This window comes from Heliconius melpomene, chromosome 1 (assembly GCF_056956725.1).
Source record: "Heliconius melpomene rosina isolate 202511_hmr_F chromosome 1, ASM5695672v1, whole genome shotgun sequence".
NCBI classification, from domain to species: Eukaryota; Metazoa; Arthropoda; class Insecta; order Lepidoptera; family Nymphalidae; genus Heliconius; species Heliconius melpomene.
Window position 1 is genome coordinate 16,399,617 of NC_140389.1, and position 16,251 is coordinate 16,415,867.

At 31.8% G+C, this 16,251-nt stretch overlaps 2 protein-coding genes across 2 annotated transcripts in view; both read left to right on the forward strand.

The window, feature by feature from the left end:
* Window positions 1-534: 534 nt before the first annotated feature.
* Ocrl (Oculocerebrorenal syndrome of Lowe) lies at window positions 535-4,722 on the forward strand. The gene has a single exon (XM_085192365.1). The coding sequence runs from the start codon at window positions 720-722 to the stop codon at window positions 3,276-3,278; it is 2,559 nt and encodes an 852-aa protein (XP_085048491.1). The 5' UTR covers window positions 535-719; the 3' UTR covers window positions 3,279-4,722.
* A 685-nt stretch (window positions 4,723-5,407) lies between these two features.
* stai (stathmin) overlaps window positions 5,408-16,251 on the forward strand; it is a 35,113-nt gene continuing 24,269 nt past the window's right edge. Inside the window, exon 1 of the mRNA XM_085192371.1 lies at window positions 5,408-5,703. Within this exon, the coding sequence (XP_085048497.1) occupies window positions 5,685-5,703 (19 nt within the window). The 5' untranslated portion in view covers window positions 5,408-5,684. The remainder of the gene's footprint in view (window positions 5,704-16,251) is intronic.

The window sequence follows — 16,251 nt, forward strand, 5'->3', positions numbered from 1 at the left end:
TAAACAATTTATATGACTGCCAATTTCAAATATTCTGTTGTTTCTGTTAAACCGAACCGAACCGAATGTAAATTTAGAAGAACTAGATTCCATACGATTTTTCAATGTGATTTTCTATACAAATAACAATTTCTTTTCGACTATGGTACCGGCAGTTAAATACCGTACGGTGTGTAGTTGAACTTTATTATAATTAATAAAGATTTTTTAATTTTTGCTTACATATGAAGAACGCTTTGTAACAATATTATTTTAAAAACAAATATTAAACATTAAAATTACTGTTGGTTATTATAATGCCAAACAATATTAAATAAGCTCGTTCGTTTCCAAACTAAATCGATATAAAACGTCAAACCTGTCAATATTAGTAAACGAATTTGAATTAGGGATGCCCAATGTTAGAAAATCATCGATGTTGACATCTAAAGAAAAACATGGCTAACATCGATGTCAGCAAACAACGATATTTTTTAACCAAAAAAGTACGAGAAGCGCGAATCGACGACCCTCCGCCCTCCAATATTGATTATGTGTCCCTGCTGATATCGATGTTACGATGTTTCATGTAATGCAACATCGATATTTTAACTGCTACGATGTTAGCATGTTCATCGAAAATCGATGATTATCGGGCATCCCTAATTTGAGTTGCTAAAGTTATGTCAAAAATTGAAAAAATCGTATTAGATTTTCACTAAAATTAGTTTTATTTAAAAATGAATCACGAGGAAATAAAATCCGTGGTTCAAGAAAAATTTTTGTCAAGTGAAAAGGTTACGGCGTTCCTGTGTGACGCCAAAGTACTCCACCCAGAATGGGTTAAAAAAGATAGACTCCTAGCGATTGTAGAATATGGAGACGAGAAAGCAGTGTTTTGTTTATTTACATCATGTTACCCACCGAAATCCTTTACCGATTTATCTATAGAAATAGTGCTTCCTATCGATAATTCTTTTAAATGTGAAATTGACAACAAACCATCTGATCCTGAAGCAATTTTGTACCTGAATTTACAATCACGTAATAATAAATATAAGTTTGAGATTCAAATGACTCCACGAGTTGATAATTTTGTGGACGACTTATTTCGAGGGATAGAAGCTGTTAATAACCTTCAAGAACAACCAGAATTTCTATGGCTACAGAAATACAATAGCAATAAAGTTGATGATATTATCACTCAAGGTATGGTTTTGCCACGAGGTCTTATAAACACACCTTCTGCACCAGTAGCTATAAGAGAAAGCCTGATAAAGCATAGAATGAGTGACAAAGAGTTTGATTACACATTTACAAAGAAGTTTACTATATTCTGCGGCACTTGGAATGTCAATGATAAATCTCCAGTAATGCCTCTCAAAGACTGGTTATGTATTGACAAGGAGCCTCCTGATATATATGCTGTTGGTTTTCAGGAGCTTGATTTATCCAAAGAAACTTTTTTGTTTGACCAAACATTTAGAGAAGATGAATGGTATAATGCTATAGTAAGCTATGTAGATAAACGGGCAAAATATGTAAAGTTAGAGAAAGTGAGACTGGTTGGTATGTTACTTATAGTACTTATTAAAGAGAAACATTACTCACATATTAGCAATATAGTGTGTGACACAGTTGGTACGGGAATCATGGGTAAAATGGGCAATAAAGGTGGAGTATCCATAAGGTTTGATTTACACAATACCTCCATTTGTTTTGTTAATTCCCACTTGGCAGCACATGTTGAAGAATTTGAAAGACGCAACCAGGATTTTAGAGACATTTGTAGTAGAACAAGGTTTGTACAACCAAATCAACCACCTAAAGCCATTAAAGATCATGACCATGTATACTGGCTTGGGGATCTTAACTATCGGATAACAGAATTAGATCCGCAAAGTGTCAAGAAGTTAGTAAGTGAAAGTAATTTTGCACCAGTCCTTGAATGGGATCAATTAAAACAACAACATAAGAATAACAATGTGTTTGCAGGCTATATTGAAGGTGTAATTAACTTCAAACCCACTTACAAATATGACCCCGGCACTGACAATTGGGATTCCAGTGAAAAGCATCGAGCACCAGCCTGGTGTGATAGAATTTTCTGGAAAGGAGACAACATTATGCAATTGGCATATAGAAGTCATCCATCTTTAAATATAAGTGACCATAAGCCTGTTTCTGCCCTATTTGTTTCTGAGATCAAAATTATTGATGAAGAGAAGTACAGAAAAGTATATGAAGAAGTTATTAAGCAGTTAGATAAACTTGAGAATGAATTGATACCGCAAGTAAAAGTTGATGTTACAGAAATCGATTTTGGAACAGTTAGGTACTTAGAATTACAAGTGAGAACAATTACTATTAAGAATATAGGTAAATTGCCAGTGGAGTTTGAATTTATAAAGAAACTAGATGAAGCAAACTTTTGCAAAGAGTGGCTTATAGTGGAGCCATATAAAAAATGTATTTGTGCTGATGAGGCATGTGAAGTTCAACTAAAAGTGCTCATAAATAAGACTTCCGCCTGCAAAATGAATGCTGGCACTGATAAACTATATGACATTTTAGTTCTGCATTTATATGGTGGTAAAGATATCTTTATTACTGTCAATGGGACTTATCAAAGAAGCTGTTTTGGGTGCTCTATAGAAGTTCTAGTTAACTTAAACATGCCAATTAAAGAAGTGAATGTTGGGAAATTAATAGAACTAGAAAGTAAGAGAGACCAGTGTGTATCTAACCAATCAACATACTCTATACCAAAGGAAATATGGTTTTTAGTCGACCATATCTACCTCCATGGCCTCAAAGAGCCTAATTTGTTCGAACAGCCAGGTCTACATTCTGAAGTGTTACAAATAAGAGATTGGCTTGATAGTGGATCTATAGATCCTGTACCTGGTAGTATACATTCAGTAGCTGAAGCACTTTTACTGTTATTAGAAAGCACATCAGACCCCATAATACCTTATAATCTTCAGTCTGTATGCCTTCGAGCATCTGCCAACTATTTACAATGCAAACAAATAATAATGGAACTGCCAGAGTTCAGAAAAAATGTTTTCCTCTATTTATGTGAATTTCTACAAGAAGCTTTACAACATTGTGCTGAAAATGGCTTAGATGCAAAAACATTGTCTACTCTTTTTGGTGCAATATTTTTAAGAGATAATCCCAATGTTGTACAAGAATTACAATCCCGAATAAACAAACAAGTAATTGACAAAAAGAAAGCCCAGTTTGTATACCATTTTATGATAAACGATCACAGTGACTTAATATTCTCAAGATAGTTTGGTTGTATGTCATTAATTTATTTAATTTTAATAATACTCAAAGCATTCTCTATGTATTTATTTTAACTTATAAGTTTTTTTGGTAAATCAGAATTGTTATTTATACACTCTTATCTACAGCTGGAGGTGAGCTTTATATTAAATATTTTATATAATACAAATATAATATTAGAAGCCATACTTTTTTTAATCTCAATGTGATTAGTGATGTAACTGATAATTTAATTAGAATTATAATTGATTGCATGGGCATATCTATTTTCTTCATACAGTTATTTATATAAATTGCTCACCTCCACTGTTTACAAGATAAAATTAGTTTTATCAAGACATTAAGTGGTATTTTAAATAATTAATTGATTTAAGGACACCACTGTGAGTGCACCTAGTACCTAGATCTTGTTTCATTAATATTATGATTACAATATATATTTTTTGGACCTTTACTCAAAGGATTTTAATAATGTGAAATGCAATTTTGCTTTTTTAATTTATGTTACATATTTTGATAAAACTGATTGTTATCTATAAAATAGTATGCACTATACAGTTATACAAAAATATATGTACGTAAAATGCCCAGTTCAAGTGTCATTTTTTTTTATTATTTTAGTCAATATGAAATCAACGAATACCTACAATGTGGCCAACATATAGATGTAATATTTTTTAACTTAACAGTATGTTATATATTTGTAGTTTTATGTATATTATTAATTAACTTATGAGTTGACTTAGCTTTGCTATATATGAATTTATAATCATGAAATATATAATTTATCTACAAGCTTTGTAAGATAAGTTTTTGAATAACTGTTTAAAAGTTTTGATATCTGCCACTTAAATTACATTAATTAATAATAGTAATATTCTGATATGTTTGAAACACTTAACTTTTTTTTTTAACAATAAACAAATGTATAATGTATATGCTTCTAAATAATTAGAATCAATAACTAGTACAATTTAGTATGAATTGATGTATACAATTTAGATAACTAGTAATGTGAGTGAGTAATGAATAACATAGTGTGATAATTAAACAGGTGTAATGCACTTTTTTAGCCGTAAAATAAAATAAGATTCCATCACAATATGGGTTGAAGTGAAATGGAGTGAAGTCTCCCTTGTAACAAACATTTTAAAATGTTTTCATTTTACAACATTCCATTAAGCTTCAATAATATAGTCCTCTCATGGTACAGGATTAATGTAATTATCCTTTAAAGAAATGTTATTATTTCTCTCAGATACTTATATTTATTATTTTATTATGAATTTCTGGCCTAAATAATAATATTAATACTTTAATTGCTCGTTATTTCGCTCATTTTTAACATTGTTTGCCCCAAACTATATATTGTATCTAACATCACACATTGTAACAACTTATAAAAATAATTGTTAATAATTTATTAAACATTGATATCCTTAAAGAAAATTTATTTTAAAATTCCCAATAAAAATTGTCGCCGTTTTGTTGCAGTTACCAGTTAGTAATTGTTTATTTATATTATGAGAATAATAAGTTCGATTCCATCTCGAAAGAATGAATTTAAAAATATTTCCTTTTTTTCAGTAGGTACTAATGAATAATTTTACTTAAATTCTTTGTTTTATATTTAATATGTTCCAACATAAACCATACAGTTATAAGAATAATATGTGACAATTGCGGCCATCGCGTCCCACGCCGTATTACAAATAACGTTACAAATAATTTATCCATTAACCGTAATAGTTTCAACTCTTTATTTATACAGAGAAGTGAATATAATATCATACAACCCTCGTATCTTAATTAGGCAAGCGCTCAGAGTTGTAAATCAAATAAATAGCATAAAACGCTAGATTCTAACGAATACAACAGACGAACGTCGGAATGGTTTTATCATTTTTATTATTAAGACATTAATTATATCTTGATTTTTAGCAACAAAATATTAATAATAAATAAATGTATATATCCCGACCTCTTTAACAAATAATCATAATAACATTTTTAAATAATATTGCATATCTTGAACGCACTTTTTTAGATCCTAGGTCGATAACTATTGAAAAAAAAGGGCGGGAGATTCAACTTCCACCAATAGCGGGCGCGCTAGAGCCGTTATGTCTATTCCAATTCGTGTCAACGAAGTTCAATCATATTTACAAAAAGTACAAAAACATTGTTTCCGATTCCAACGATCTAGGTCCTTCAGTAGCTCACATCCTGCCTCATTTCAGTTTAAATTTAATTTGTAACTGTTTCAACGGTGTGCCTGCGAAAGTTAAAAAGTAAGCGCTGCTCCGAAACACGATATATTTCGCGAAGCATTTGTATTCGGCGGACGCATTGCATCCAGCATCCCTGCATTTTGTTTTTCTTTGTTTGGTCCAGTTATTTTCTACATAGCAATGGAAGTTGAAAATAAATGTAAGTTATTCGTTTTATTATTTTAATTTTTCTTATATATTATTATTTCTTTGATTTAATTTTAGTTGTCTTTTTATTTGGGTTTTGATTAACTAATATTTTTCGCCCTTTTTAAATATTTACCTGATATTCCATCAGATTTTTATATAAAATAAACATTGTACATATAGAAATATTTTATTTATGACATGTACGCGATTTGAAATGAAATTTTAAACCCTACGATTTTTTTTTATTATTCTATTGTTACCTTAATTTTTTTCTTCATCGCAGAAATATTTTAAATTTATACATTTTTGATTTTTAAATGATATATATTATATTATACAAATGAGTAAACTTCGTATAATATAATACACATTTATTTATATGCACAAGTTTATTTCAAGTGTATTGATAAGTTGAGAATACACGAAACCGGCCATGTGAAGGCAGGCGGCGTAGTCGCATCTGTTTCTTATCGTACTTACTATTTACTTAGCGCTTTGTTATTTCATTCCTCAAAATTTCTGTATATATTGTATGAAAAAAAAAAATTAGGAAATTTATAATTGTTATTTCTCTTATAAGAATTTGCCCGTCCCGTTTACTATGCCGAAGGCGCAAAATGGAAATTAAGCATTTGTATCTTTTTTAGCGGGAACTGTTAAAATTTTTTGTCGTTAGATCTTTTTATTTAGATATTATCACGGCGTAGTAAGCTTTTCACTTTGAACGTGATAGTTGTAAGTTTGATCTCCACTTAGGAGAACAAATTTCTTTTACGTTCCCGCTTTGATTAGAAGCGTCGTTTCGTTCCGCCATACAACACGCAAAATCACGCATTTAGGTGGTAATCAAGGAACAGGATGTAGGTTGATACTAAGTTCTCTCTACCTCTTGTCCTGCTACATGCGGGATAAAACGGGAAGCTGACAATGTGAATTTCTGACCATTCATCAACGTTAAAATTATGCGTGTAGGTTGAGAAAAAGAGAGAAAAAAAATCAAGTGTAATTCGTTAATTCAAAGGAGATGAGTAATATATCAGTAATTTCGACCGTTAAACAAGTTCTTACTTATCTTTTGTGTTGTCGAATGTTTGTCTTGGCGATAACTGTGTGTCATACCTTAAAATAAATTTACTTTTATCCTATAATAATTATATCATAGCGGAACGATAATTAATATTATTTTTAGAATTATAAGAATATAAAAGCTAAACAATAAAAACAACTATTCAACAACTCCTTCGTTAATTCAATTCAATAGATTGTTATTTAAGAATAAAATATTTTTCTAGGTAAATCGCCTAGTTTGTACAGAGTAGATCAATTTTATCTTTTTATTGAGAAACTAGCGACCCCCTTGCGGCTTCGCCCGCTTTTACTACTGTATTATTCATATAATGTATGTTTGCAAAGCACTTAATATAATGTGAAAATTAATTAAACCCTAATGCAACCCGCATTTTCGTAGTTTCAATAAGGATTTTCCAATTGTTTTACACAGCAAGGATTTTTTAGTAGGTACCGTAATTTTAAATCTGTGCTACTAATCTTTTCAAGTACTTATTAAAATATATTTAAATGACTATTTTTAGATAGTTAAATGACTATTTTTAAACGGAAGAAATTATAAACAAAAGCCTACCTACTAATAACTACTACAAAAAATATATCGCGCTGAAATAATACATTCAACTCTAATTATCCAATACGTGCAAACGCATCTAAATCTTCGTTGCTATAAAGGCAGGCGGGTTTTTTTTTTGCTTGTGGTTAATGCTGAAGAGGGTTTTCTGTCCCTGATGAAAAGCAAGCACTACGTGGCTGCCTGTGAGGAAAATTAAATAGAATGCATCGGCCGGGAATCAAACACGGGCCGCCCGCGTGGCAGGCGAGCATTCTACCACTGAACCACCGATGCGTGTAAGGCAGGCGGGCGCGGCGGACGCATGGCGAGTGGCGAGCCGTTTCGCAGCAAGGATTTTTTGATAATGTAACAACTTCTAAAGTACTTATTAAAATGAAAAACAGTAAAGACAGTTTTGATCTACATTAAATGGCCAACGTAACTAATATACTTATTTATATGCTGAGAGTAAGGGATAAGTAAAACTTGAGTCGATACTGCTGAAGTGTCAACGACGTGATGTGTCAACAATTAAATGCGTTTTTCTCTTAAACTATTCGCAATTTCGAAATTGTGTAAAAAGCAAATTTTATCTTCGTTTAACGTAGAAAATTAATAAAGTATTTTAAAGGATAAGGATTAATACCATTATGGAAAAATATCCCTCACAATAAAAAATATATTGAAATTATTATTTTTAGACAGAAATATGATCACTACACGTTATCCTTAAAAGATAAAAATATGCTCTCGCGGACTTTTTTGTAGATCTCATTGAGAGGAACAATACTCCAGTACATTTTTTTCATGTAGTACTTACCATTAAAGCAGCGCATGCGCGAAGGTGTCTCAGCGGGTAGGACTTTATTCATATTTTTCGTATTTATGTTAATTTACATAAGAATGTACAAATAATAAACTATATATAAACCTTCTACGAAAAATACTCGACCTAATGGTGAAAACCGCAATAAAATCCGTTGGGTGGTTTAGAAGAAGAAGAGTTAGAAACAACAGACAGACACGAAAAGCGACTTTGTTTTATAAGATATAGGATAGGATGTTTTCTACTTCAGATTGATAGCAATCGGCCCTGCAGACGTTGCCTGAATGTTATGTTGTTTATGGGCTCAAATACAGTAGTTAAATTGTAAATTCACGGGGATGTACATTGTATATAAAAAAACCATCATGTTGCGGAAAAATATCTGATTGTAAATTGGTTCTCCACTTTGTCTAGGCAATGCGCGGCGTTGAGTTCCTCCACTCAACAGGCAATGACTCGGATCAAGGCGGAAACGGATTTTCTTGACCCTACATTCTATCTGACTGACCTCGCTATGCATTTTTTTTTTAACCGACTTCTGTAAGAAAAGGAGGTTATCAATTCGACTGAATTTTTTTTTTTTTTAATGTTTGTTACCTCATAACTTTTAGCTGGGTGGACCGATTTTGATATATTTTTTTTTATTTGAAAGGTATAGCTTCCCGAATGGTCCCAATTTTTTTGGTCCATGTCTGACAATGGTATCCATGAGAAAATCACATAAGTCTTAAATTTGCATTATGCATGTGCGCGACTAATAGCCGAATAACTCAATGTCGCGCCAACCGATTTTGATGATTCTTTTTTTATTTGAAAGGATACACTTCAAGGATAATTTGGTGAAAGTTTGGTTAGGTTTCGATTATGGAATCCGGAGAAAATTGAGAAAGTTTGTTTTTTTTGGTCAAAAATTAATTATACTGTAATAGTTACAAGCAAAAACTTTTTAAATTGATGTCAGAAGTGAGATTCCTGATCGTTGCATTTCTTTTCAACCAATCTCAAAAAAGAGGATGTTCTCATTTTCAACCAACTTCAAAAAAGGGAGATTCCGAATTCACCCGAATATTTTTTATGTTTGTTCTTGTCAATATACCAAAATGTAACTTTGCACAAAAATAATAGCTAATTAAATGAAGTTTTACATAGAACAATCACAACCACTCGTTGACAACCACAACCACCACCATCACCACTCGTTCAAGAAGCATCATTTTAAGATCTACCCATCACTAAAAATCGTAAAATAAATTAATTTTTAACAAAAACAAAAACCGACTTCTAACAACGAACTAAAAAGTGAAAAATAATTATATTAAGATTTTATAATTTTGAAGTCGGTGTCAAACTAATGCTACAACACCTTTACTACAATATCTAATTACTAAGCCTGTTTGTTTTACTTGGCACCGACTTCAAAATTATAAAATCTTTTCTTTATATAATAAAAGGACTTGTCCTCACTGACTGAGGTAAGACGCACGCACAGCCGTAACCGCTGATGGTAGAAACGTGAAATTTGGACAGATGTTTACTTTTGTAATCTGGACATCCACTAAGAAAGGATTTTGGAAAATTTTAACCCCAAAGGGGCGAAATAGGGGTTGAAAGTTAGTATGGAAAAAAATTAAAATCGGCACCGATTCTTATAAAATTTGAAATTCAGACTCTTAAAAGTATTTAATTGAACACGTGTTTCATAGTTTTCTAGAATTCTTTCCATAAGGGTGCAAATAAGGGGTTGAAAGTTTGTATGGAAAAATTCTTAAACCGCCACCGATTTTTATAAAATTTGAAATTTAGACTCTTAAAAATATTTTATTGAATACATGTTTCATGAGTTATTAGAATTCACCCTTAAATACGCAAGCGAAGCTGCGCGCGTCCGCTAGTCTTTATATAATTATTTTTCACTTTTTAGTTCGTTGTTAGAAGTCGGTTTTTGTTTTTGTTAAAAATTAATTTATTTTAATTGGATCTATATTGATATGATACATACATAACATTATTTCCTACAAGGTTATGTCTGGTCACCTACAGAAGCTAGAAAAATAAAGAAAGGAAGAAGTTTAGTCAGTACTACCGTAGATGCGTTTATTTTAAATGTATTGTGAGCGTTCCGTTGAAACCGACCGTTGACCGCTAAGTAGTCTGTTGGTGACTCACGCACCTCTTCCGAGCCCACGCCAACTGTCTATTTGCAGTGTAAATTTTGCTCCTTTTAAGGCACAATATGACCGTTTAAACTTTATAATGAACTGAACGTTTTAACAATTTTGTTTAATATCTCTGTTGTTTTGTAAGGTTTTTTCTGGTTTCCCTGCAAACATAAAAAAAAATCTGCTATTTTTCCATATCTATGATGTCGTAAATATTGAACAATTTCGTGCGTCATTTACTCCACCATTAAGTTTTGGAGGCACTCCACTCCCATAACGATTCCTTCGTACACTGTTCATACCAAATGATGCAGAAATTCATTGCTTTGTTTCCTTCTATATTGTATTGTTATAATTGTAACAATGATTTCTGATTTTACATTTTTTTTTGTTTTTATTTTATTTTGATTAAAGTACAAAAATAAACATGGTTCATAAAAAGCTTCAGATTTTAATTAAAAAAGATTAATTGAATGCAACGTGTGTGTAAATGTACTTTCCCTGATATTAATTATATAACATTCATATTATTTATTTTATTATATTTACCATACGTTTAAATAAAATTAAAAGATCATAAAAAATCTCGTTAAAGTATTGCAAGTATGAAGTATTAAAGTTCCAGGAAGTCCATCTTTTATACGTTGGGCCTATTTTGTCTTATTATCATAGCTCGTACCATCTATGGTAATGGAGGAAATTACGTTATTGATCTACCGTCTGCTGCATTGGATGCAAATTTAGTTTACCCTGGTTGTATGCCTATGTTCATCAAATTTCAGGATTTCAATATCCGTATTTAGTAAATATAATTGAGCTGTCGGTTTTTTGGGACCAATTGAGATGGGAGACATATGATCCTTCCATATATCACGAATATATATAGTACAATAAATCTTTATATATAAAACCCTTAAGCCTGATTTCCAATGCGAAAGAGAAATGAGCCGCCGCCTAATTTACGTCTTAAAGTCATGCCAATGCAAGTAAAAATTGCGGGAGAAGACTAGTATACTTATATATAAAAGGACTTGTCCTCACTGACTGAGGTAAGACGCACGCACAGCCGTAACCGCCGAAGGTAGAAACGTTAAATTTGGACAAAAGTTTACGTTCGTAATCTGGACATCCACTAAGAAGGGATTTTGACAAATTTTAACCCTAAAGGGGTGAACTAGGGGTTCAAAGTTTGTATGGAAAAAAAAATAGATTTTTAAAAGTATTTAATTGAACACGTGTTTCATCGTTTACTAGAATTCTCCCTCTAAGGGTGCAAATAAGGGGTTGAAAGTTTGTATAGGTTTTTTTTAAATCGTCATCAATCTTTATAAAATTTGAAATTCAGACTCTTAAACGTATATAATAAAGACATGTTTCATGGTTTTCTAGAATTCAACCCCTAAGGGTGCAAATAAGGGGTAAAATTCTTAAATCGCCACAGATTTTTATAAAATTTGATATTTAGACTCTTAAAAATATTTAATTGAACGTATGTTTTATGATTTTCTAGAATTCACCCCCTAAGGGTGCAAATAAGGGGTTGAAAGTTTGTATGGAAAAATCTTTAGATCGCCACCGATTTTTATAAAATTTGAAATTTAGTCTCTTAAAAATATTTCACAACACATCATTGAAAACATGTTTCATGGGTTATTAGAATTCACCCTTAAATACGCAAGCGAAGCTGCGCGTCCGCTAGTATACTTATAAAATGAATACTATATGTATGTCTATCGTGTAATCTGCTTTGTAACAACATAATGCATTCGCATCACCATTTCGCTTTAAACCTGGGACGCGACGACGCTAATGCGATTTAATTGTTACGGGCTTACTTACGGCTGTTTACCAAGTTGTTGTTAGTCACAGTTGACTGGATGGTAAAACACTTTACTTTGTGAATATTTTAAAGTTTTCAATTTTATTTGTTCCTTTAAAACAGTCCAATATTTATTAACATTTAAGTTACTATTTTAATTACGTAGAATTAAATCAATTTGGTCATTTTATTTTATTATAAAATTTATGTATTTTACTTATCAAACAAATGATCAACTTTTTTACAATCAGTGTCGTAATTAATAAATTTTTAGAGACGTTAAAAAATTAACGTAGATGGATTTAAACCCGCCTCACATGGAAACCTTCCTAGAGGCAAGGGGGTTCATAATTGTTTTTCATATTTAAAAGTGTAAATATCACATGTTATGCCAGTCGCTTAAACAAGTTCCTCTGGCGCTACTGGAGTGGAAAATTGTGATACACACTACACAGTTTATTGATCAGCGCGTTACATGACTGGAGTCTAGTACTAGAGAGTTATGACGTCACCGTCAGGCAAAAACTAGGCCTCGTCGCTATTTTTGAACTAAGTTCAAGGAGACGTAAAAATATAATGTAAGTGTCAATCTTATTTCAAAGGAAATTATTAAGATTATTAACGTATTTTGAAAAAGGATTAATACCGATATTGTTGGAATTGGATAATATTTGAGATGCGTTAAATTTCGTACGTGTGTTTGTATAATTGCAAATTTCTCAGAAACTAAATGTCATTTTGATTTGACTTTTTTCGATTCATATAACGTGCGTATGTATTTTTTTTTTTTTCAAATAAATTGCATCAAAAACGGTTTTTGAAATATGAGTGTAATAATTGTCTGATAATTGAATTTAGTTTTTTTATCACACGATCTGAAATATATATTTTTATATAAATAGTGTTTCATTTGCATATAAATTAATTTATTTCTTGATGTATATTACTACCACCATAAAACGGCATGTAGGTTATGAGTTTATGACTCAATATAGTTAGTTGTCTTTCATTTAAACGGCTTAGGTACATGTAAGTTATCACCCCGCCTAGCTTCAGACTTCTTAATTAATTGTATGAGATAAAAATATAAGTAGTAAAATATGGTAAAATATGAGTATAGATTCACGACATAGTGAACTAATTTAAAAACATAAGTTAAAAATACAGACAAACTGCTAAATATATTTTTTTAAAGTAATAAATACATTGTACAAAAATATATTATTTTTGAAACTAATACCGTATGTAATCAAAAACAAACAGTTTAACGCTTTTCGCGTTAAGATGAGAATGATGATGAAAGGTGATGAATATTAAGACACTTTTTTCCCTGCTTTCTTAAATTTTCGAGACATTGCGTATTGAATGACGGAACCCTACATCATGTTTTGTTGTCAAGAGCGGGGAAATAAAATAATTCTTATATAATTATTGTCCTAATCGGTGCTCGAACTGCTGAACGCTGACGGCCTTATACATTTATATGTATTAACTATCATATAGTAAAACCCCCATAGCGTGTTTACTTCCAGTATTGATTTTGAGCTGCTAATAACAAACCCAGAGGTAGTTGAAGTAAATTGAAATACAATAAAAGCGAGTAATGCAATTCTCTCGGCGTTTAATGGCGCAGTCTGGGGGCGTAACTTTGTTCATTTACAAAATCGTTGAGCTCTACGAACTGAGAAATTGCTTAGATCGTGTTTACAATAGATTTAAAATCGTACTTCTTAGCGCTGCGGTACCTATGTCTCTTTATAAAGTATATCTTAAAAGAATATAATTATATGTGAATCTGTATGTGTTAAGGAATCATAATTGTTTATTAAATAAATAAAAAAAAAACAGCTTCACGCCGTATCCCGCATACGCAGGATAGGCAGACTAATGTTAATACGCACCGTTCCCCACTTTCAGCGGAGTTTTTCGAGGCATTGCGTGTTGCGTGGGGGAACTCGACTTTGTGTTTTTGATGAGATATTCCCTCGAGTAGGGATCGAACCCACAACCTCTGCGTTACAATCACATCCATATGCCCCTGCGCCACGACCGCCTCATAATTTGTATTAATGTTATTTATTCAATAGAATGTATAGCGACTGTGCTGTGCTGTTTTGTTACTTTATAAATATGAGAAACTAAAGTAATTAATTTTAAGTTTATAAATGCATAATAATATTAGCTTATTTGTAACTAACCTACGTTAAAATATATTCTTACTAACAGTAAATTACCTCCTATAAGGGTTTTCAGCAAATATTTCAAAAGGGTTAAATGATAATTGAGTTGTGACGATTACATAATGTGAGAGTCGGGTCGAATGCAAATGGAGACCATTCTGTGTTTGCGAAACTCCACCCTTGTAATGGAGCCGACCCATATTTGAGACGAACTTAATTCTATTTGTATATATGTTTAAGTATAATACAGGCAATGAGGCCGTCATGGCGCATGGGCGCACAACAGTGCAAATGTAAACGCATCGGTTGTGGGTTCAATTTCTACTCGGAGGAATGGAATAGTTTATATTTTCATTTCGTCGCTCTAGTAAAGAGGCAAAGCGCAACGTTCAGTTTCGCCACTCGCGAGGGATAGCGGAAAGGGAAATGTCCAGGACGAGTAGAAAAAATCCTACTTCTAAATTTTTGAGGTATCATGATTATTTCTTTAGGTATGGGTTTGAAATATTTTAAGCGATGACGCTTTCACGCTGTATATAAAGTGGTGGTATTTTATTATATTTACATTGTAACACTTCTCACTGTTATATCTCAAATTACAAATTAATATTCTTTATTGAATAATTTTATTACTATTTACTTCTTCCTACCTAGTTTTGGTCAACGCCATATAGCTTCACCCTTATTTGGAAACCTTCATTACAATCACAATGTATCTGGAATCAAATATTGACCTTTGTCCGTTACGTGGTGGACAATGGGTTTATTTTACTAAATGCGAGGGGATTTAAGATAGGACAGTATTAATGCAGCTCCCGGGCCCATTGTAGCGTGTAGCGCTGGAAATTATCCAAAATTATCTGGGTTATAAAAATTTATGTCTATATATTATAGAATGTATTTGTTTTGTTCTACTTTAAGTTTTTAGTAAGACAAACTAAGTTAAGCTTTAGTGATGTTGATTGTGGGTTCGATTTCCCGTTGAATATTTTAGATATTATTTTCATTGTACGTGTTTATTTAAAGGCTGTCGTGCTGATTATCACGACAGTTGCGGGATCGATTTCTATTAGGAAGAATTAATTAATTACATTTCCTCATTCATTCCTTTTAATTTACAGTATATTTATATTAGAAATAGACAAATTTCCCTTATATAAAACCGAAAGACTGAAATATTATTTCAAGCGTCGCCGTAACGAGTCGACTTTCAGCTGAGATTTTCAAGTGTAATTGAATCGATAAAGAAGATTGTCGACGTCGCCGCCGTTGTAAACTAGATTTAGTCCTGCACTGTTTTCATTGCTGCCGTTTTACTATGTTTAAAGGGAAATTTTAAAATGTTAACTATTAAATTGGATTTTATAAGCTTTTTCTTTCTTTCTCTTGAAATTATTTAGATTAGAGACAGATGTGATTGATCCCTCAAGTAAAAATCGAACCCACATGAAAAGTATATTTTATTGATTTTGATTTTCTTGTTCTGGTGAATCAAACTGCAGTGTAGAGTTTCACAACTCAACATGTAATGTTTCGAAATTGAGAATAAAAAGAAAACGGAGAGTGTCTTGAGTTGACTTAAGTTGTCTTTGCCTACCGTGTAAACACTATTATTTTCTATTTGAAGTTAGCTCTAATTTCGTGTAGACATGATTCAAAGTATGACTAAACTTAGACCGCTAGAAACTTCTCTGCCTATACTTTCACTAACCAATCATTATTATAATTAGATGCAATATATTATAGAATACATTTAATAAATTTGAATTTAATACAATTGAAATAACTGGTCACTTCCCACATGACTTTCTACGACTTTTTGCTCGCAGCTATTCTATAGTCCTAATTACTTAGGAATAAGGAGGTGATATGTCTATATACGTCGTAGTTTTTGTGCATTCGTTGCAAGGAGAGCCCGTTTGACGAGTCCCCAGTAAGGCAAGACGTGGG

Excerpts from the sequence above, each read along its gene's own strand:
- Ocrl (XM_085192365.1), top strand. The coding sequence starts at position 720 with ATGAATCACGAGGAAATAAAATCCGTGGTTCAAGAAAAATTTTTGTCA.